The sequence below is a fragment of the Drosophila gunungcola genome, unplaced genomic scaffold, assembly GCF_025200985.1.
Source record: "Drosophila gunungcola strain Sukarami unplaced genomic scaffold, Dgunungcola_SK_2 000001F, whole genome shotgun sequence".
NCBI lineage: Eukaryota > Metazoa > Arthropoda > Insecta > Diptera > Drosophilidae > Drosophila > Drosophila gunungcola.
This window is the reverse complement of record NW_026453197.1, coordinates 908,818-932,969: the sequence shown is the minus strand read 5'-3', so window position 1 is coordinate 932,969 and position 24,152 is coordinate 908,818. Positions and strand designations below refer to the sequence as shown.

General features: G+C 37.8%; 1 protein-coding gene across 7 annotated transcripts in view; it reads left to right on the top strand.

Moving 5' to 3' along the window:
• The window catches only part of LOC128261732 (uncharacterized), a 78,094-nt gene extending 55,116 nt beyond the window's left edge, over positions 1–22,978 (top strand). Inside the window, exons 2-3 of one of the 7 annotated variants that reach the window (XR_008268281.1) lie at positions 20,968–22,435; positions 22,655–22,969. Coding sequence is in view for 5 of the 7 variants with exons in the window: in XM_052995562.1 (XP_052851522.1) it covers positions 19,889–19,932; positions 20,968–21,334 (411 nt within the window). In the remaining 2 variants the exon portion in view is untranslated. The other 6 variants (XR_008268282.1, XM_052995563.1, XM_052995561.1 and 3 more) reach the window with 6 other exon arrangements.
• The last annotated feature ends 1,174 nt before the right edge of the window (positions 22,979–24,152 follow it).

The window sequence follows — 24,152 nt, the reverse complement described above, 5'->3', positions numbered from 1 at the left end:
GTAAACGGAAAAGAAATCAAATGTTGTCATCATTGGCGGCGTCGGTCTAATCTCTGGAGCATGTTAATAACCCAAAGGGCCTGAGCCACGCCTTCCGACCTCCCTTAACCGCCCAGTCCCTTCTTCCCATCCCCTCATCAGTGTTCTTCATGTAATTTCATGCAAATATCATATTATACGACTGGCGATGGAGAACTGTACGTGTTGTGGGTATGGAAACGGCCTCTGACAATGTCGCACACAATATAATCATAACAACTCTTGGCGGGGGTGGTGCCTTACAACTTACAACTGCCCAGGGGGTGGACTTGTAATATTTGTCAATAGCCAACCGATGTGCCGACAATTGACATGCAGAAGAAGGGAAAGGGGGGAGTGGAAATGCGAAAGGAAACTCAAAGTGAAGCGGACAGCGTGAAAGCAGCCCATAAATAAGCAAATAAAATGTAATAACTAAGTGAAAATGTGGAAAACGCTGTCGAAGGCCGACGCTTTAATGTGCCCCTGGAGTGCTGGACTAAATGAAAATGTCGAGTGAATGGCGAAGGGATCGGAAAGCTTTGTATTCAGAATCAAAAGTGGTTTAGATAACAATGAGGTAAATTACATTGAGGTGGTGCTGATTTAAATGGGGTAAAATGATTTTGGCTTGAGCGTATTTGGGCACATTTATAGCCATCAAAGTAGGTATCACTTTTAGCAGTTTTTTTTATTTGAATAATTTACTTATATTGCTAACGCTTGTAAGTAAATGAACAATTTAAAACTAATACGACCAGTTGTTCAATCAACTTTGATTTCCTAACAATTTAAATAATTACCAGAGCTAACCCAAAGTTCGTTTGATCATAATTAATGCAGCATTCAGTTAATCACAAAATGACGTATTTCGTTAATAGTAATTTCGTAGAAGCTAAAATCTTTGCACATGCACAAAATAGCAAACCCGCTCTATCAAATTCGCACATGTGCCGAGCTGTGAGCTCTTAACCGGGATATTTTATTCATGGCACCCAAAATCTATTTCGACTTGAGCTGCTTAAGTGAGCTTCTTCTCTTCACCCAGCTAGTTAGCTATGCATTTTGCCACGCCCACCGAGCTACTTAGCAGCTGCATGGGAATGATGCACATGAAAAAATGTTCAGTGTTTTATTTTTTTATTTATTCGATCTAAAATAATTAATTATTATTTTTTTTTGTTTTAGAAAATTAGGAACATGTTATATAAATAAAACATTATTAACACACCATAAGGTTATTGAAAATTACGTAAACTATTAGGGACTATTTTTTTTTCTGAGGTTTTACCAGGATTACCTAAATGATTTTAAAAGTTCTAAAAATCAAAAATAAATATAAAAGAAATTTGTAACTAACACAATTTGTTATGAATGTTTCAGTTAATATTGAAAATATTAATAACCTTAAATAGGCATTGGTTGTTATATAATATACATATTTTTTTATGTGCACCATTCAAGCTCCACACATTCACTATCTATCCCACATACCGTACACATTTGCCCATTTGCCCATTTGCCCCTCTATTCGGTATTCAACGCCCTGATAAGTTGCAATGCATTTCTTGGCATTTCTCTCTGGGCTGTCAGCTATCTGCAAAGCGCCACGCTGCCAACTAAACAATGAAGAACTAATCCACAGAGTATACAAAAGAATGGCTATAAAACTACTCGTGTGGGTGGAAAAGAAAAGAAAAGAAAAGAGGGAGTGGACTGGCTATAGGTGGGATTGTGTTTGTATAAGGCCACTTTATGGCTGCCCTTTTGCAACAATTGTGCAGCGCTGCATTCAATCAACAAACTTTTAAAGCGCAGTTACAAAACTCAAACAAACTGAAGAAGTACGAAGAAGAGCAGGAAAACACGGGGAAAAGTGGGGAAAGATACGTGATGGTCAGGGAAATTGCACAACAACAGCAGCGTTTAATTATGACAATCAATACTCACACATACTGGGACATTTGGTGCACACAAATACTTCAATATATAAAGTATTACCTCTATAATTCGAAAGATCTTATGTAGAACTTTTTATAATAAAAAAGTTTTCTAAATCTAAAAATTTGTAAAATTTTTTTTAACGATTTTATAAAAACTTTTCTCTTTCTTTTTGTATAGTTTATACATATATATACTGAACAGGACCTCAATAGGCTTTCTTTATCCATGCCTTTTAAATATTCCATAAAATAAAAAAAAAATTTAAATAGTTTAGTTTAAAAAAAAAAAAGTAACTTAACATTTTGATGGTAGCTTTGACCGAAGTTCTACTGTAGCGGACTCACACACATATGGCAGATTTTATTGCTGATGTGCTCTCATTGCTCATCTACGCTGCCCAGGGACCTCGGACTAGTGCAAATAAAACTTGATTAAATTCCATTGGCGGTTCCAATTTCGCACGGGTTGAGCTTTGGGGTCGGTCGTGGAATTGACCGGAGAATCTCTAGAGATAGTTGCGGGCAGGAGAAGAACAATGTGCTGCTGGAGCAGCGTATCTACCGTATATTACAACAATCAAATATAACCTAATTAGATGGTCTTCGGCGTCCTTGTGGTTATTGTTCATTCTGAAAACAAGGCTTAACTGTAGTTATGAAGCTTATAAATGTATTACGTGAAATTTAATCAACACAACACAATCAAAGTTATAATGATGGCTAGAAAACAGCATGCATTTTCAATGCATTGCTTTAACATCTATCTTATTATCTGTATGTACTTACAATTATTAATATTAAATATTTTTCCTTGCTAAAGCTTAACGTAATACATTCGTTTATTAGAAATTTCCCTTAAACAACATTAATAAGCTTTATTTTCTGCCCTTACCAATGATTCTAAATACATCAATTACTTTTCATAATTAGTATGTGCATCAACCGAAAATTGTTGACAAAATTCAAAGACAATCTAAAGCATAACGATCGAACTAGTTAATTAAATAATAATTACAGCCCCGAAGTGGAGAATATCAGGTATCACAAAAGCCCATCATAGCTCTTCAAAGGGCTGATTATTGTTGTTGCATTGTTCCTGGCTTCGTTGGTGGTCGTAATTGCACGACCTTTAGAATACTCATCGCTCCATATGTATATATATATATATATATCTTTCTTTTTTGAGTACCATCTCTGACGCTGGGTTTTTGCTGTGTTTGCAATGCCTTCAATTAACATGTGCGCTACGCACTTTCTTTGACCAGATACATACGCACACACAATGATGATAAGAGAGTATTTGCACTAGTGGTGGACGCGTGATTTTCGAAGAATTAAGACCCCTCATTCTTTATTTCCAACTTTTAATCCATTTATTTTTCTTTACAAAATCATAAGTTTTAATAAATATGTTAATTTTTAAAGCGGTCAAAACTCTTCAATTTCTATAAGACAATTAACTGTCGTGTCACATTTCCAATTTGCAATAATTTAATTATTTACCTTTGAACATAACTAGGTTAATTAAATGATAAATTAATGCCAACTCACTTAGCAATTTCTACACTTTTTTATTTATAACAATTTTTTTAAAAAACGAGAATGGCCATTAAATAGATTTTTAAAATACATTTTTTAAGAAAACACAGACACCCCCATATTTTATTCAAACATTTTGGCTGCCTGTAACTACCAGTAATTCTCTGGTGTGTATATTAATTTCAAGGCTAAAAATTATTATATAAAATAGGCAAAGTTATCCAACAATCTTTTAAAAAGATCAAGTTCAATACATCCACCACGAACGCATCTCTAGTTTGCCGTGCGTTAATGTGAGTGTGTGTATCTGTGCGATAGAGAGTCTCATGTGAAGTGGCGACAATCAAACACACACTTAAAGATTAATCCTGACACTCTCTTGCAAACTAATTACATGGCTCTTAGGCAACGCCCACGCCCCCAAAAGCACCCATGCCACCCAGCTCGCTCCTTGGAAACCAACCTCATATTAAGGTCGCCTTTGCTGCAAATAAACATCGATTGAGTGCAACATTTGATTGGCAATAATTGAAAATAGTTGTTGCACATTAAGAGATGGATGTGGAAGGATGGATGGATGGGTGGGAGGCCTGCTTTCGGCGCCCACTGTTGCCATGACGGCCTTTGCGTATAGTATGCATATATAAAGGGGCTTTATTAAGTTCACACCCATCGGCGACCAGAGAACGTCTGTTGTCATCATCATGATTACCGTCCTCATCATGGGTTTCTTCTTATACGAGCATCTTGACCAACACAATGGCACTGGGCAGCAACAATAAATGCGTAATGATAGTCAGTCACTGTCAGCCCCCAGAAACATCCACCCCGCCATCGAAAACACCCACACCTCCTTCTTCAACATGCCATTTCATTTAACTGCTGCGAACAAACAAATGAAACGAAGCTCGAGATCAGCTTCAGCTTTCAACTCGAAGCAAAATACTTAAGCATTTGGTTGGCACTCAAAGAAATGGTATAAAGTATGTTTGTATTTAGTTTTTCTATAGTTGAAAAATTTGCTTTAAAAATAATTTGTTAATCTTAAAAAATAATGTCCAAAATTTATCATTACATTTTAAATAAGTTTTTTTTTTTAGAATAAACAATACAGCCCTTTTTTTATGTAGGGATTACCCAATAAACATGATGTCTTCGTTGCTCTTTTAAAATTGTAAATCTTGTTAAAGTTTTAATTTGATATTCTCGTTTCAATATCTTATATCTTCATAAAATAAAATTCACAACATAGAATGTAGTTAATATTTTTCCACACTGCAGTTCAGAGTTCCTTCGACAATCCCCAACACCAATCATCCCGCACAACTCAACTCAGATGGTCGGGCGGGCCGGGCATTGGTCATTTGGTTATTTCATCTGCTGTAAAGTGTCATTACTTTGTCATGGGCAATCCGAACGGAGGAGAGCAATCAGGAGCCACAGCTTGGACCAATTGTCGGTGCGCTTTTCACACGCCTCTTTGCAGTTTTTCCCTGTCTTAGTGCTGCGATTTTTCAGGGCTTAACACAGGAGACAGGAGCATCACAAAATAAACAGAAATGAGAAAAAATGATAAATTGACAGCTCTTATCTGTCCTTATGCCTTTCACCCAGCTGCTTATCTGTGGGATAGAAATGTTGAAATGTTGTTTACATCTAGTTAGGAAAAATTCTAGGTGGAAAACCACCAAATGGTGACCAATTTATTAAGGGGTGAAATACGGTTGTCAAGCCAACGAATTCCCAACCTGCCACAGTCGCATAATCCCCGTCAATCATTCAACCTTTTCATTAGAAGTATGCCCCATAAGCCTCGAGTACATCGTAAATTCAAGAGTCGAACATATAATTAAAAGCTTTTCAAAGGCTCTGAACATCAAAAGCCACAAATCAGTAATCGAACGACAAAAAAAAAAACAACAAAAAACAACATGCTCTTGAAGTTCCAGATAGAAGTGCTACTGTCTGGCATGCAGGATACATCTCTCTCCAATCGCATATTGTTCGGCATTAATCGCATTACTTATTAAATCAATTAAAAACTTTTTCAAGCGCATAAATAACAACATTTGTTGCGAACGCAAAACGAGAAAACAGACAATCACAGAGCATAATCTTTTATTGTGTCTGTCTGGACTCCACTCCAGCAATGTTGATTTTGATGTAATTATTCGCACTGCAATTATACGAATCATGGCCAAAGTTTGTGCGCGCGGCTCTGCTTTATGTTTTGCCGTTCATAATCTGCAATAAAAACACCAGCTGACAGCGGGAGATGAACATTATTATACGATTTCAAAGGACTGTTGCAGCCATGCCAACAGCAATATCCCCACACATAGATACACAACACATTGCCCTTCATCTCGCATTGCATAATGTGTGGAATGCTGTTCGGTAATTTTATACTTTTACATCCAACATCCAACCATCCATCCAACCATTCGTCTATGCCAGCATTCATCTATCTATTCATAACACTGAATAACCATAACCCTTTCTTCTTCAGGGTAGAATGCAAAATGCAGCAATCAAGTTGAATGCCAGCGAATGGCAAAAATACCTTGCAACTAATATTCTCTTTTGGAGCACACCGAAAGAAATGCGACAACTATTTAAAGATTAAATGTTAAATCGGTGGAAGGAGTTTAATATCATCTTGAAAATTCACTTGGAGTTTCCCATTTTTCCATTCAAAGCAAACTGCGTTTTCCATAAGCATATATTAATTTTATTAAATTTTTCGTTTCGATATAATCCCAATAAACATTTTCTTTTCCGTGCAAAGATTATATAAACTCACCGACAGCAAAAAATTCGAAAAAATAAGAGAAATAGGAAACAAGAGGAAACCAAATTGATTGAAATATTCATGGAATATCCCCGTAAATTGCTGATGACTTTTGCCGCTGATAGCGTAAAGGTACGAGTAGAACTTTGCATTTTCCGTTTGAAGCTTGTGTCGTGAGTGAGTCTGTCAACTTCATTTCTACCAAGGAGACAAGACGCTCAAAGGGAGGAAGCGTTTAATTAAAAACATTTTGTATACACATTTGCTTCCTTTTTGCCAGATCCAGATTGTAGCTGTGTGTTATTGCGATTCCGTTTGCAATTGCTATTGCCTCAGTTTCCTTTGCTTAAAGTACCCATTCCCCCTCATCGCCCATCCCCTGAGCCCCTCCTAAAATCACCATCCTGCTCTTGTTAATGATATCACCAAATGGCAGCTTTTGTTGCTGCTGTTGTTGCTGTTGCTTCTGCTGATGTTGCTGCTGTTGTTGCTGCTTTTGGTGCTGTTGCTTCTGCTGATGTTGCTGCTGTCAGTTGTCTGCGCTGCTTGTTCGTTGCTGTGTTAATGATATTTAATGATGATGCCAGGGCTGTTCCAGCAGCTGCCACGCCCCCCAACAAACCGTTGAGGCCACCCCATAGAATATTTTGGCATCCCCGCCCCGATATCACCGTTCACCATTGCACATGCACATGGAAAATTTGTTTGTCTATGCGGAACGTCATTTGATTTTGTCTGCCGCTTTTGCTCCTGCTCTGCCTGGCTTTTAATATGCACCCGAAATATCCAATCCTTTGCCATCCCCCCTCGGAAACCCTCTTGTCCACCATCAATGGTAAGCCCCTGGATCTGAACTAATTTTGGTTAGGCAGGCGCCAGTTATTGCCATGGCTCTCACTCCATATCCATGAATTGGCAGACTGAGCGAAAAAGGCTCTAAAAGCTCTGGCTTTTGTACTAACAAAGGTTTATTTATATTCGAATATTTTATTGCAAGTTTGTAATATTTGTATTCAAATACAAATACAAATTTTCACAAATAAATACGAAATATAATATAGCATTTATTGGAACATGTGTACTGCTGCCCTTTTATGTTGTACTATTAATTTATATCGTTATTGAAATGAAACTTTAAAAAAATGATTTGATCCCAAAAAAGTATCATATTTTTTTGCAATGCATTTACGGTTTGGGTTATTCGCAATAGCATTGAAGGCCCCCGCAGGCCACAATCATTATCAGTTTTCCGTTCGCTTTTTTGGTCGGATGTCTGCATCCAAGGGATTCTTCAATTTGCGGCCTTCGCAAATACAAATGCACATTTCAACTTTGAATTTTCGGCTTTTATCCATCTCCGACAATTTTTTTCCATTTAGCTGGATGTGCTGTGCTATTGAGGTCGGGAATTTAAGAGGAGCTCTCTGTGTCTCACTTGTTGCTGGGTCACTTTGCGTTTGCATTGCATTCAATGAGCAGTGAACAAATGACAGTTTGCACCAAAGTTGGTAATTGCTATTTGCCAGCCCGAAGATTGAGCTAATAAAACGTTCATCAGTGGCAATAGATGCAAGTCGAAGAACAAAGGCAAACGCCGGATAAACTGGTGACATAAAAATTAATTACTGCCGAAACAAGAGAATTTATCGAGATCCATCCTCTTAATTTAAAAGAATGATGAACAGTAAAGCAAGGGCGATTGTCGATGAAGTGGAAAGTATTTATCGAATCGACAGCTTAAGAGTAATTACCTTCTTTCGATTTGTCTTCTTGGCTTACACTTATTTAATGTTTTTTGATCAGACCAAGCAACCCAAAAACTGCAAAACTGCTTTTCTTCTATCGTATATATGAAAAAGAATAAAACGATTTTTATTAAATACCAATAAGTAAAGATATTTTTGCCAAATCCATTAACCTGATTGTAAGTCTACTATAATTGGTATTTCATCAATCATTTTGCTGGTTTGGCGTAGCAAATACATTTTACCCTCAATTGCCATTACCTGTTTGTGATAACCAATTTTAGCTTTGAGGCTAACCAGCCATCGATCTGTCGCGCTTCGGTTACAATACGATGCACACATTTACCTGTCGTGGAATAATATCCAATTCCACCTCAAGGACCCACTCGTAAGGGGTCGATTTCGAACCCAACTCCCTCTTAATTACTCGAATCGCGCTTGTCAATCCGTCGCGGTGTACTCTGTGCCACCATCCTTTTTGGCCAAAATATCGGGAGACAGCCAACGAACGGACTAATTTATGCATGCTGGAGTGCCGAGTACTTGTATTCGTATCTATGAGATACTCTCCTGAACCCGTGGCTGCGCTCAGTTTATTTAATATGCGTGCTGCGTCAAAGTTTGTGATGATTATTTTGGCAGCGGAGGAGGCGGGCAGACGGCGGACACGCCCCCGGTTCATGCATACAAAAATAACCAATATTGATTTGTCATGGCTCTGGATTTTCAGTGTGGGCGGTAAGCTTTGTATAAGGAAGAGTTTGGTGTTTTGGGGAGATTTTCCCCGGTTCATCGCGTCTCTGTCAACGCTCCTTTGTGAGTGCTTTCTTTATTCTTTTATTTTTACTTTATTTCTATATAATTTTTTTTTTTTGGCTTGTGACCGGTTTTAATGATTTCGGTTGCAGCTTTGGATGAGCACACAAAAACCCACCGACATATGCAAACAGTACATGCCGCAAACTCATCCTCCCCGTTTTTGCATATATTTTTTGTCTGTTGCTGCATCTACTTAGCCATGAATCTCTTTGAGGATGTTCCAAACCTTTCAAAAATGTCTAAATTTATATTTGCGTAAAACATATAAAAAGTAGAGTAACTAACCCCTATCATAAAAATTCTTATTATTATTTGAGCGAGCCAATATATTTCAGACTTAAAACAAAATTTTGCCAAAGTGAATTTTGTTTTCCTTATTTACCAAAAAAAAGGTTTTGTTACCTTTCCTAAATAAAACTTCAAGGAAAATTAATCCATTAGTTAAATTTCCCCGTGGGTCATATGGATAATACATGAGAGTCGATGAAAAAACCTTTGTATTTTTTTTTCCACATTTAAAGTGAAATTGTTTCCCCAACCAGAACATCTTCCAAAAAATGTAATTTGGTTTATTAAATTGTTTTGTTTGCCAACTCTTGTTGAGATTTTATTTTTGACGTTGGCCAAAAGCTTTTTGCCAGACAGCCTCCCCTTATGTGTGTTTGTGTGTGTGTGTGTGTAGTCTGGTTGCATTATGATGTTGATTATGCAGATTATTATTATCAAGCAGAACATAGGCTGCGAGTCTGAGACTGAGCTTCATCAACGTTGCATGGTGCATAGTTAGTTGGCCCTGTGCATGCCTCAATGGTCTGAGCCGCTTAGGCACGCTTGATGGGTTCGGGCCAAAGTTGGGTTCTATAATGGAGCGTCAGCCGAATGCATTCATTCGGTGAACAATTGAAATTTATAATTAGTAGAAGCAGCACACGCACAAAACACTCGGCACACAGACAAGCACGCACACACACCGCCGGGAATATGATTAATACTTCCCGAAGTTATTTGCTATTAGATTACACCTAGGCGGTACACCAAGAAAAAAATATCTAAAAAGCTCATCATCAAGTTGTTGGATTAGAAAATATAAGGATAATGTATATAATGTTAAACATTTGCTAATAAAACGTTTAACGCTAATAAAAGGAGTTTTTTTCTATTCTACTGATGAAATTCTTATTATTATCTTAAATTGAAAATTATACTTATTGACTTTATATATTAAAATACGGTTACAGACGACTTCTTTATTTAACTAAAATTATAACTTCAAAGTACATATTGATACTGATTGCTTTTAACATTGGTTTTTCAATCTATTAAATTAATATAACCTTAAATTTTGTATTATTAGTTGGTTAAACTTGTTTAATTTGATTACAATTTGAACTATATTTTTTTTCTTTTTAAATGAGAACATTTTAACCTTCAAAATTCAAACAAGAAATGTCGTTTCATTTTCAATTAGCTTCGATTGTATATTTTACTTTACCCGGTTCTACTGATATTGTTCAGCTAAGAAAGTAGCTAAATTATTAAGATTATGTCTTATTTTTCCGAGTGCTGGATTTCGGTATCGTTTGGGGGCTGCATTGTACTCGATGCTGCTCCATTGTCTGTTCGCTGGCATTGTCTGGCCGGCTTTGTTTTCATCGCCTACGTCGTCTGCGATAAGAGTCTCTTTTCTGGCTATTTTGGTGGGTGGCTGCCGACTCGGGGAAGTCGAAACTTCAAATTGAAAACTTTAATTAGAATTATTGTTGTTTTTGTTGCTGCTTCTGCTGCTGCTGCCATTGTCAATGCGGACGCTGCTCGTTGGCTCTTAAGTGCCCAGACCAACTAAAACTCACCTTCGTCTGGGGCACCAGGACCTGCAAAAGTTGACGCAAAAGTTTGCCGCAGGAACTTGACGCGTGTTCAACATACTTGAGCGCCTTGTGCCATTCCTTTGCCGTCCAGGGAAAATATCCCGGCAAGTGCAGTTTTAATATGTTGAAAGTTTTGTTCGGAAATCAGTTAGCCGCTTAGTTTTCCACCCCCCGCAAAGAGAATGTCTGGCACGCTTCCACGCCCTTCGATTGGAACTCAAAGGGGCTTTTATCAATCATGCAATTTAGAAATAAATATACGCGTACGGGTGTGTATTCATGTCGGTCTGCCACCCAACTATGTACTTCCTGCTTAATTGTCAATTAGTGGGCACATATTTTGTAAACGTTTTTCGAACTCAATCAGCCGCAGCCAATGGATCCGCGCCTCCAATCAATTTATTTATTTGCCATTCTCTGTATTTATTGGGAAAAATAATGCCGAAAAATTCCAAGTAGGGGAACAGCAACCATTAATTAGTTAGGCCGCAAATTAGTAGAACATATTCCGCACATATAGCATTTCAGCCCGGGCGAGTATTTTCTATATTCTTTTTTAGGCTTAGTCGAGCTGTGTGATTATTAAAAATGAATTTCAATCTAATTTATAATGAGATGGTTTTGTCAGATACATTGTGGCCATTCATTGTTACCTTATATACAAACTGAATTGCGGTTGTGGCCTATCTATTGGATTTAAAAAAAAAATGCTTTATGGTTAAATCAAATTCACTAAGCGTGTGATTTTTGTGGTGCAAAAATTTTGATACCGCAAGAGAATTCTTTGCTAGAAATTAGTGAAGGTTTTGAGGAAAGTACAAAATTTGTTAATTATACGGTTGGCCACATTTTCAAGCTAAAAAATAAATTGATTGGAAAATACAAAAACATGTTCATTCGAACTGGTTTTATTGGCACTTTTGTTATGTGTTCTTTATATAAGTTTATAATAAAAAAAATCTGACCAAAATAAAAGAGCAGAACAATCAGTTCCAGATAATATAAATATCTCTTCCCCAATCAATCAATGTCATGTCTCCCCTTTGATTGTCCAAACACTTGGTTAAATAAGCATATATAAAAAGCGAACAATGAACTCAGTCAAATGTCAAGCAATTACAGCACATGCAGATAAAACTTCAGCCGTTCTCATTTGGTAACGATCGAGTGTCGATCATTAATCAATATTCATGGGCCGATCAATTTGACCTCATGCCACACATTTGTTGCCCCAAAACCCCCTTAAAACGCGTAAGCCTCTAAATTGTGCGCATTTCGCCATATTGTTCTAATTGCTGCCATTTGTTTGGCTCTTAGGACCGAAAATAAACTGGAACCCGATGAGGAATAAAGTGAAATGCGTGTCGTTATTTTGAAATCAGCTGTGGCCCAGACATTTTTGTAGCAGGGTGCCTAATTGATATTAAATAACTCAACGCACACACACGAGACAACCTGTTACGCAAAGGCCCATTTGGGTGTACGTGGTGGATATGTATGCATATATTTTAATAAATGCAAAGCCATAAATAAACTGCCGTCCAGGTTGACTGGAAATACAAAAAAAAAAAAAAAATGGATAAAGAACCCCCGACACAAAGGCGAGAAAACAAAAAAAAATAACCGAAAACCATTTCTCAAAAAATAACACACTAAACGTTTATCATAAAAAAAAAACTTGCCATATTTTATGCATTATTTACGCATTTTACTACCGATGGAACCGTGACTAATTAAGCAATTTTTAAGCCAAATCACAGGCCGCATTTTTCGCTTTGCCATCAAGGCTTACTAATTATTTATGGTCTTAATGATAAGTTTCTGTTCGGCTTTTGTTCGTTTTGAAATTATTTTTATGTCCGGGCTCCATTGGAGAAGCCGTGGGGTATTATCCGTTTTTGTTTTACACTTCTCTGAAAAGTTTGGATGCAAATAGTGACGAAATTGGATTGGAATTAGTTATTAATCGATATGTCTGTGTTTTTTCTGGTCGTAAAAATGGTAAAAATTACTAATTTCTTTTTCAAGTCTTATAAAATTTTTATAATTTCTGAATATAATGAAATTAACTAACTTACACAAAGCACCGTGGTTTTATGATGCTACCTTTTCGTATCTTTACTTCAATCTTGTTCTACTAGAAGGGTACACTAGCTTCGACTTTAAACTCTGCCTTCGCTCTTTGTTTAATCTCTACTTGACTTTTATATCATAAGTTTAAGTGCCTTCATTAAACCATTTTTACCATTTTTACAGCAACGACTTGACTTTTGTTTTAGCTTAGCATCTTGTTCTGGTCTTTTTTAATTCCCTCTGTTGATTGCTCTTGGTCTGCTCTCTGTTCCCCATGATTCTGAGCCCGATTCGTTTTCGTTATTGCCATCTATAAGTGCGTAATTTACTTAAGCTGCTTTCGGCTTAATATGCGCATTTTAATAGATTTGTTCCACTATCGTCAAGGCAATAAATTAATAAAACGCTCAGCCGCAGCAGCGAACCTGCCTTTTCTCCTTTCCTTTTTCCCCTCCCCTCCCCTCCCCTCGTTTCCTTTTCCCTTTGGCCTGTCCTATGCATTCTGCACTTGACTTGTGCATGGTTATGGACATTACACTGAAAAAATTTGTATGCAATTAACCTTAACCTTTTTACATATTTATCTAAATCAAATCGGAATCAGAACTCTTGTTGATGAAACATGTTCCCAGATTCATGGTAAAGTTCTAAAAATTATTAGCAAAATCAACATAACTTCTTTGTTTCTTAACTTATTGCGATATAATTGTCTTTTTACGATTTTAAAAATTATTTTTCAATTCTTTTTTATTTACTTTATAAAATTTCTTTTAAATGTTATTAAATCTTAGAGGACTTGGAAATAATTACGGACAAAACGCACACTTAATTCACATAGCCTTTCAGAGTGTTCGTCTTTAATACTAAACTTTCTATACACATGCATTTTATGTCAGTTTAAAACTGGTAAACTTATTTGTTTCCAGTGTACTACTGGGGACCGGGCCTGAAAGCTTTTCAGCTGCGGCTGAGTGCCCCTAAGATGCAACTAATGATAACGGCGGCACAGACACCGACTGTGGCTTTGGATGTGCCTGAGTTTGGCTATGGGTTTGGGTTTGGGTTTGGGTATGGGTTTGGGTATGGGTTTGGGCCTCGGAACTGGGCTCAGAGCCGAGTTTAAGGGGCTGCGGCGGAGATGCAGCTAGTAGATGCAGCTCGATTAAGCTGCTTACCTCGGCAGGGGCGTTGCATTTTGGGCGTAGCTGCCGCATCAGCGAGGTCGCCACAGCTGACAGCTCAATGGCCCCATGTGGGTTGAGTTTGTTTTGTGTCAGTTTACAGTTGGCTCCATTCATAATTATCAACCTGGCTGCGCCTGCCTGCCAGCCTCACCTTTTCCAGCTGAGTGCGAGGGAAAACTGGAAAACTGGAGGAAAAGGCGGACGGCATCGTTGCGCTTTTTCACGCTTTGGCGGCTCATTAAAAGAACCGCAACTGACATTACCTTTTGTCCCAAAACTTGCACTGACATATCGGCCACGCCTCTCAGACACTGATAATAATTCGCACTAAGTTTTTGTATTTATCAGCTTAATTGTGTATATCCAAAAATATTCCAGAGAAAATATTTTGTGATGTTCTAGAAGTAATTAAAGTATTTGATTATAAGTTTGATTTGACTTAACTTCATTGACTTAGAACTCAGTTTCACTGTTGTGAGCTGCATAAGTTTTAAATCATATAAATATATACAAAATTCAAATTGATATAAGACATTATGATTACCAATTTAATTATGGAATTTCCCCAATAATCCCCAAGTTTTGGTTTACAATTTTAATTATTTTTCTAAAATGTTAATATAGAATGTTTCTGCTTTGATTTTCAAGATCACATCCAAAATGTTAAGTGTAGTGTAGCAATAACAGTAGGCGTTGGATTGTGTGTGCCACATGCAGAAGTGTTGCGAGAGATGCAGCCAACCCCTTTGGTTATGAATTATGTTTGCCTCGCACAAGATTGATAGCTCTCCACCGGCTTCATAGGCGGCGTCATCGTCATCATAATGCTCTTCTTTGGGGCCCGGCGAAATGCTGTTAGCACGGCTTTATGCATATTTGCCGATGTCATTCCCGTGACCTAGTTAGTTGGCCCGAGGTGTGCGGGGCGGCCCCTTTAATTAGCATATGCTGAGCCAGGTGCGCAGGCTGTGCGAATCGCGATAATTTGTGGATGACTGCCATTTGAATAATGCCCCTTAACTAAGGAATATTTTGGGGCAGAGGGATGTGCATAATAAAAGGGGTGTTGGGAGGTATTGATGCCAAAGGGGGGCGTAGCACAGCACAGAGAGAATTGCAAATTGACCTGCTCATTATGGAATTTTGGCTAAACGAATTTTAGATTTTGGTCATTAAAGTGGAAATTATCGAATCTATGCCTTAATACTTTTTGTATACTTTTGAATTGTTAAAGTTCGAGTAGGCATTTTTCTTGGTTTAAGTCCATATTTACTAAGAATATTATGCTTTAAACACAATGCCGACTAATACCAACCCCTTTAATTAAAACATTGTGTAAGCGAAATATCACTTTTGGGTATGAAAAATTGAACTTTTAGTTTTCCAAGGCCTTTAGAATAAATATTATATTTGCGTAGCTTATTTTTGCTAGTCGCTTTCACTTTTGTAGTTTGTTATTGTTTGACTTCTTTTGTATAATTTGTATAGTCTCCAAACTAAGCTCTTAAAACAATCTTTAAAACGCATCTGTCCTATTCCAAAGGCTTCTAAAGGAATTGTGAGCCAGAGCCCTAAGGCATTTTACTGCATCAACAAGTATGCTGCAATTTGAGTTTGGCTTCTCTGCATAACAGAAATCCCTTCTGGCATTCACCTCCGGCACGTGTGCGAGTGGGTATCATCTGTAGCTGTAGCTGTAGCTGTAGCTGTATTTGTATCTGTATCTATGTGTGTGCACGGCACAACCGTTCTAATCCCTTTTGCCATGCATCAACCTCTGCAGTCTGGGCAAAAGAGGTTAAATCCAATTCGGTTCAGCTTTTTGGTGGCCTCTCTTCGAAATCCCCTCCTCCGCAGCAACAACAAAGGCTAAGAAGAATAAGCCCTGGGTCAGTTTGAAAAAAAAAAATTAAATAAAAGTGGAAACCCTAGATTTCCATTGCAACCACTTCAATTTCAATGTAATCTCTTTAAACGTGAAACTACTACAACCGAATACCTACATACATAAATGAGTTTCGATTTCAGGGAGTGGAAATGCATTTTAGATGCCGTTACACTTTATTTGATTTCATTACTCCTCCGTTTTATTACTTTTCATGTATGGACAATCAAATATTGATGTCAGAATTTAATATGCTGTATAAATCGTTTTGAGCCATTGACACATTCATGCGTTCGTTTATTCGTTCACTCGTTCGTACTCTGTGTTTCGTATTTCGGATTCGTAAAATCAACAAACCAGAGAGTTGTCTCCATGGAATGTAACTCCCCATCTCCAATGCCCGTTTTTTGGTATTTGGAGGGAAAAAATATTTATATTTACACGCAACTCATACAGCGACAACGTCACTTCACTTTTTTTTTTTTATAAATATTTTTTCCCTTACTTTTTTACTTTCTTTGTTTTGTGAATAGCATACAGAAATAAAAAAAAGAATCGGAAAGGAGAATTTTTCACTCTTATTGCTTTTCGAAGCTTTTCCATGGTTCACATTTCATTCATGTTCACTCCAGTGTGTATGGCTGTGTGCGCACTTCACAACTTAATACACTTTATTATTGAAAATATTTTTTATTACAAGTGGGCTGGGCCTGATCGCTGAGAGGGTTTCCCGGAATTATTCGTTGGGGTGTACATTCTTTCTCCTTTTTTTTTTTTTTTTTTTTTTTTGTATTGGCCCTGACACGCAGCTCTCATAGTTCCGTTTGTTGGGCATTGATTTGCTGCACTCGTTTCCACGAAATACAAATATAAATACAAACCCCAACACTCTTTTCATGCATACACATAGTACCCACTTTCGTACCACCCCCACCGTCAGTAATTTTTATATACTTTTTATGGCTCACTCTCTGATTTTGATATTCATGTTGCATGTTGCTGACTTTTCAAGTTTTTGGCAATTGGAACTTTTTCTTTTAGTCGAGTGAGCGGGGCTGTGGCCCCGAAAAAAATAAAATAAAAAACAATTTGAATAGCTCTCTTCTTTGCATTGTTTACTTTAATTTACATTTTTTTTTTTTGCTTTTTATGCGTTTCGTTGTTTTTAAGTGGGATGCCGAATTTTTTTTTTGTGTCGTATGCAAATTCTGCCTGAACTTCTTTAATGAACTAATTTTGTGGCAGAGCCGCGATCCCGTCCGATTATTTATGTATTTCTCGCTTACTCTCGCAACGCTGAATTCAATTAGGCCTCTCATCCCCAGTTTATTTATGTGGCGTTTGCCGAATGCTGCCTCATTTGCAAAAGCTGCCAAGGAAAAGATTCCCCCAGCCTCACTCGGTTTTTCTGTATGTGTCAGTTTGATAAATGATATCAATTTCTTATAGACCCCCACACGCACACACACAAAACACACACAGAACAGAGGGCATCAAAAGTTTGTTTTAGAATGTTTCTGTTTTTGTTTTCAATGGCTGCTGCTGCTGTTCCCCCTTCAAGCCCGAGAAGTCCACTTTTGCCAATTTGACACTTTTAGCGATGCGCGTGTGCCCTGGCACTTGAATTTCAAATGTATCTCAAGGCCTGTCAGTTAAGAGAATGAATTTTTAATGCCGAATGAGGCAATCTCTTAGGGAGTCGTCGTAGTCGTCTCAATATGCTAATCGTAGCAGCGGGTTGAGTTGAAAACTTTTTCGAAGATTTGCTGAAGTAAAGTATCCAAAAAAGGGTAAATAACATTTACTATGCGAAAGCGACAGGTTTTTAATATTTATTTGCCATTTCTAAAATCGTTTTTAATATGAAATATATATAGTCTTTGGTAAAATCTAATAAGCTTAAAAACTTGTTTTGGGTAGTTTTCTAAAACATTAGACAAGATTGATTTATGCTACTTACAAATTTTACATATTACAACTAAACATAAAATATTTCCATTAATAATATGGCAGAAAGACATTTTTCGCATAGATAACTTGGAACTCTCCTAAACTGCCAGCCAGGTATATAAATTATGTCAGATATTGCTTGCTTCTCTTTCACCTATTTTGAAAAAGCTCTGCAATAATTTAAAATGCCAACGGACATTTATAACGAGCATACAATTAACACAAATTCCCATTGGCAGCCGGCTATTAGCCCAGAAAAACACACATCGCAACGCACACGGCACATTAGCGGAGCAGCAGACGACTACGCGCAGATACATTTGTATCTGCAGACCCACCAAGTAGCCAGATACAAGATACAAACAGCGACAGACGGACGACAAAAAGGGCCGCGGGGCGAACGGTTCCCAGATTCCAGATCCCATGCAAATGACATGGACAAAAAAATATTCAAGGGAGGGGTAGCGGACTAGAAAAACTTTCGGCCACTAATCTATAATGCTGTCAGCCATTAAACAACTGAAAAACCAAATTTGTAACTCATTAAACAAACGGGGAGAAAGAAGGAAAAAACATAAAATAAAAAATGAAGAAAACCGAAAACCGAAAACTGAAAACCTAAAAACGAAACTAGCCAAAGTGAATGACTGATAAATGCCACTCGGCTTGCCTGTCTCATTTGGACTGCCAAATAATATTTAATTATAAACAAATAAACGAGACCCCGGGGTTATACACGTCCCGTAAAAGGTGCCGAATGATTAATTATTATGTCAGGGAATTAAATCAAATATTTGAGTTGACACACAGCGTGTCGTTTGCATTCGTTTCGTTCCTCTCTCTCTAAGTGAGTCGAACGTCGACGGGCTTATCTGTCGGTTCGAAATCACGAAATGCAAATAAAAATGACTTTAAGGAAAGCCATGGAGAGGGAGAAAAATGCCATAATAATTTCTTCTTCTGCTGCGGCGGCATGAAAAATTGAAAAGCCAACAGGCCGCGGCCAAAGATAACATAATCCATGGCCTGGAACCGTGAGCAACCTTTTTTTTCTTTCTCCTTTTTTGGTTTTTTTTTTTTTGTTTTTATTTCAAGGGAGACGAGGGGAAAAACATTAGCATATATCAATGCCAAATGCAAATAAATCATCAATAACATTTCTCTGCCACTTATGCACCACTTACAGATACTTACCCCGAAGACGCAAGATATACCTGAACTGCTGCAGCTGCAGGGCAGCCTGCATTTTCCTCGAGGAAAAACGCCAACGCGTCTGTCATGTGCGAGTTTTGTGGCCCCTAACTAAGGCGCCTTGCATAAATTTACGCCAGAGGATAAGCCCGAAAAACGAAGACGATGATGGTGGCTTGAGGATTGAGGATTGAGAACTGAGAACTGAGAGGACTGGCAAGGCAAACATAAAGCAATTTTATGCGTTTTTAAAATGCGGCAATTGACTGAAACAACACAAGCGAACTGCTGAGGGATATGGCGACGGCGACGGCGACGGCGACTGGAAAATTCAGGCAAACCGCATGTGAGCACGTTTTCCGCTTTTCCGAAGGGTAAATCAAATACGAGCCCAGACCGCATCGAACGGAGACCAAGAAGCAGGACGAAGTGGTGCCCTACCATATCTCAGTCGCTGATAAGCAATATAACGCAAATGCTTGATGGTTTGTTGACGACCAACAAAAAGTTCTTGAGCGTGTGTAAACATCGGCCCGGCAAATACTGAAAACTGAAAACAGAAAACTGAAAACAGAAAACCAGAAAAGCAGAAAACTGAAAACAGAAAGGAAAAAACGCAGAAAACATCAGCAAGGACAACGAAGGAGCCAGCGTTTATAAATGCGCTACAGTTACAAATTGTAGCCACAGCTGTGCGTGTGTGTTGTGTGTTGTGTGTTTGGTGTGCTGAGCTGTGCTGTTCTGTGCTGTGCGGCACATGTGAGCTCTAAACCATTTATAAATGTAACAAAAGCAACGCACACGCCAACGCCAGCAGAAAAACGAGAAAAACAGTGAAAAGCTGAAAGCCCTTGGCACAAGTGCAATGCATAAATATAAACAATGAGATACGAACTGAAGACGGCGAAAATACAGCCAAGCACAAGGTGTTAGAATATTTTTTTTTTTTTTGGTTGGATAAACCTAAACGCGGTTATAAATCGATATTTCAAGGCAATGAAAGACTTGTTAAAAAAGGCATATGAAGCTTCATAAAAAGTAATTCTGATCAAGTGTTTAAAAATATCCGAATTAAAACTAAATACATTACAATTACAATAATGTTTTAAACTGTTGGTGGTTGTTTAACCAGCGTCAACAGTAAAACGTTTAAAACTGTAGTGAAGTGCAAAACTATAAATATAAAAAAACGTTAACAAATTGAAATTCCCAAAAATACAACGAGCAAACCGCGTTTATAATACCATAATTTTAAACCATAAAGGAGCCATTAAATTGGACCTCCGCAGAAACGAATTTCGATAAAAATAAAAAATCACACTAAAGATGGGTGCAGCCGCTATTCGTGGTTAAGTGCTAAAAGTGCAATTTCAGCAATTGTATCTGCAAGATACATTAGCGTTGCGTGTGATTTTGTGTGTTGCTATAATGACAATTTGACACAGCCAAAATACATGAAATTGAGCAATTTATATGCCAAATGTGTAATTTGTTGTTCGGCCGAGGTACATTTTGTATCTGCCGAGCAGATGTCGGTTAAACAGGACTACAGGAACTTTAATTGCGACCAGTTGGCGAAGTGTGTGTGCTGCAAGTGAACAACATTGAGATACAAAGCGTACCCACAACATACTTTTGGCAGCGTGTGTGTATGATGTGCAACAATAAACTCGCAAAGAACATTAATTGCAACTGCCACTAGTAGAAGGCAGATGGTTATTTGAATCTGTGAGCTGAATGTGTAGTTGCTAAATGAATTTTGTATCTGTGAGATGCATTTCTATAAAACTAAAAAACTTTTAGATACTGGTTTTTAGGTAAAACACTATTGTATATAAAACAAAACTCAGCAAAAGTGCCTCGGTAGTCTGCCAAAGATATTTTTTGCCACCACAAAGCTACACAGCTGCCATTTAGCCAAAGCCAAATTCATTATTAACCCAAATCCCCCCATTTTGCAGAGCGTCGTCCACAATTAGCGCCATCGGAGCCAAGGAGCCAAGCAACAACCAATGGAACATGTTGATGCCGGTGCGGGAGTACAACAAGCACATAGCCAAAATACCAAATTGCAAGATGAGGCAACGTCCGACGCTTAGAGCCACCTTTGCATCCTTGCTGCTGCTGCTCCTCCATGTTGCCCAGGCGCTCGATCCGGCGGCTGCCAGTGGAGCAGGCGCAGGAAGTGGTGCTGCAGCGGGTGGTGGTGCAGGTCCTGCTTCCACCGGCGGTGCATCTGCCGGAAGTCTGAGCAGTGGACCACCCACGCTCATTGCCAATCTCACGGAACAGGGCAGTCCCGGTGTGTATAATTCGACAATGGGTTAATGCTAATTACCCTGGTGTATATACTATATATATATGGCATTTATGTGGCTGTTTAGCTGACCTTTCTACCTTTTAGGGCCCAACAAAAACGACGCCGCCATTTTGGTATTTGTTCGGACGTTTATGCGTTCCACCTTTTTGAGAAAAAAAGTTTCAAAGTCAATTTAATAATTATCAAAAGTCAATTAATTGATGTTTTCATAATTAAAGACGCGAATATCATATCAAGTGTGAACCTAACATTTTTTGTTCGTGATCTGGAAACTCCTCTTCATAATTTTGTATACTTTGGCCACACTTTAATTTAGTTAAAGTCAAGAGTTCATGAAATTCTTACCATAAACTTAGTATGTTCGTTGTGTGGCAATGTTTGTGTATTTCCTTGTGCGCATTTCCGGTTTCCGCTTCCGCTTGCCAAGCGGCAGGGGGTGGCAAAAACTATTAGCCACTTGGCGCTAAATAACACCACCCACGCCCACTTCACCCTGCCGCTGAAGCAAAACACTAAGCATCAATTAACCCAATTTTCAGAATCCATTTTCACCTGCAGTTACGGCTTCAGCTCACAGCTCCGGAGCTCTAGCTTTTTCTGAGTATTTTTCTAGCTGCGTGTTTCACAGCTCCAATGCTTACATACATATATACGAATATTTGCCTTTTTTTAGAGGGCTTTTGTTTCCTTTGCTCTTTCTTTTTGCCAGCAAATACCCAAGTGGCGGTGTTGAAACCGACGTACAAACTCCCAATTCCCCAGTCCCACCTAATACTATAGGTATAATGCCGGTTACTCTTGTCCAGACTTTTTCGTGTTCCGTGCTGTTCCATCTTTTCTTTCGCAGGCGTTGGCGCTATTGTTGTAGTTTGGTTTGGTTTGGTCACTGGATCTGGAAATGGAAATGGAGTGGAAGCTGAAATCATAATTAATCCATTGATTTTCAATTTTTTTTCAGCTTAAATAATTCACACAAATCATTTCAGCAATAAATATGAATTCTTTCGCAGCATTTAACAATGAATATTTCAGCAAACAAAAGTTCATTTGCAGTCTAGGTTTTTTTTTCTGTGAAATAACATGGGATCCAATTACAAATTGATGAGCAGGTAATGAACGGTACAAAAAAAAATTGAATCATTTTAATTTGGAACTGTTGCAAACCTTGATTTGCATGTAACGTCATAAATAATTCATTTTAACACATTCAACATTTATAAATAATTCTTTCTGCCTTTTTTTTTTGTTCTAGCTGTCGCTATTAATCAAATTATACGTTTACTACATGCATTTTTAAATTGTTTCTTTATGTCGTTACGTTTACGCAGCCGCCTGGAAATTTGGTGTGACAAAGTGTCATAAACTGCAGAATGCGGGTGGCCATCCTATCCGGCGCTTGATTGATACTCTGGGTCAAAAAACACCTGGAACGATGCCAGATGTCGAGGATAATAAATTCGAGAAGATGTGACAACACTTGGGATACGTTTTATATTGCTGAACGTCTGTTATAAAACGCCAAAGAAATTCAATAACAAATTGATAAATTAATTATGTATAAAGTCTATTTACACAATGATATTACATGGATTTATTAATGAAAAAATTTATATACAACTTGAGCACTAAAGCAATAAAGAAAAAATCAGAATTACCCTATTAATTTGTAAAAAAAAAACCCCAACTCAAACTAAATTGCTAATACTTTGTATTCCATAAATTTGCAAATTGATTTCTAGCAATAACAAAATGTAATAAAAGTAATTAAAATTAAAACAAATGCAGACTTTTTCTAAGTGCATTACGTGATACTATCTTGTCTATCTAAAATTACAAACCAAATATGTACTTCGTTTTAATGTCCACAAATTATTTCTTAGGATAGGTACCTGAATGTAATATTTAACAACTGCTTTGACTCAGTGATAACTCTGTTAACTAACCTTAAGATCTGGAAATAAAAACTAATTTATATATAATACCATGAAATGTCTTGCGGTGTGTCATCCTTTTTGGTTTCGTTTTCATGTTGAACTGTCGATCAAGTAACTCCTGGCTGGCGGGGGGTCGGGGACGCAGGAAGTTGTCTTAACCTGTCCATAAAGATGGCACTCCTCGGCCCACACGATTGCCGTTAAGAACTCGTTTTAATCTGAGACTCTTTCCTACCTCATTGCGGTGTGCTGTGCGACGCAGAGCTGGGGTTCTCGTTATTGTCGTTTGCCGTGAGATACGTCTTTTATGCATTTTCTGACTGCATCTTGATAGGCCGGAGACGGGCCGGGCCAAAAAGATTAACTCCGGCCGAGTGTTGATAAGGCCCCAGCTCGAACGGCCGATAAAGTCAATCAATCAGCTGACAGACAGCCGCGGCTCAAAGCGGACTTAATTATCTGTTTAGATAACCGAGGCCAAAAATAGCCACGCTTAGTGATGTTATGTTAAATATGCTATAAAAGCCGTAATTTAATATGCCAATTGTGTGGCGAACAATGACCACAGTTGGCTTATGGTTATGACCATATTTGGATAGCTTTTAAAGATGTTCGAACAAGATTTTGAATGGCTCTTATTATTATATTAAACTAGCCATTTGGGCAGCTTAACAATTAGCCACCTGCAAAGTTAAGGAGATCTTAAGTCAAATACCCAAAATTCATTCATAAAATCGATTTAAATGGGTGCCATATATGGTTATAATGCAAATCACTTTTGCGTGGTCTGACTTGGGAAAAAAACATTTAAAATGGAGGAAAAACTTTAAAAAGGTGAGTGTTGTAATATTTCTTTTAATATTATTTCAGATTATATAGACCAATGTTGCTT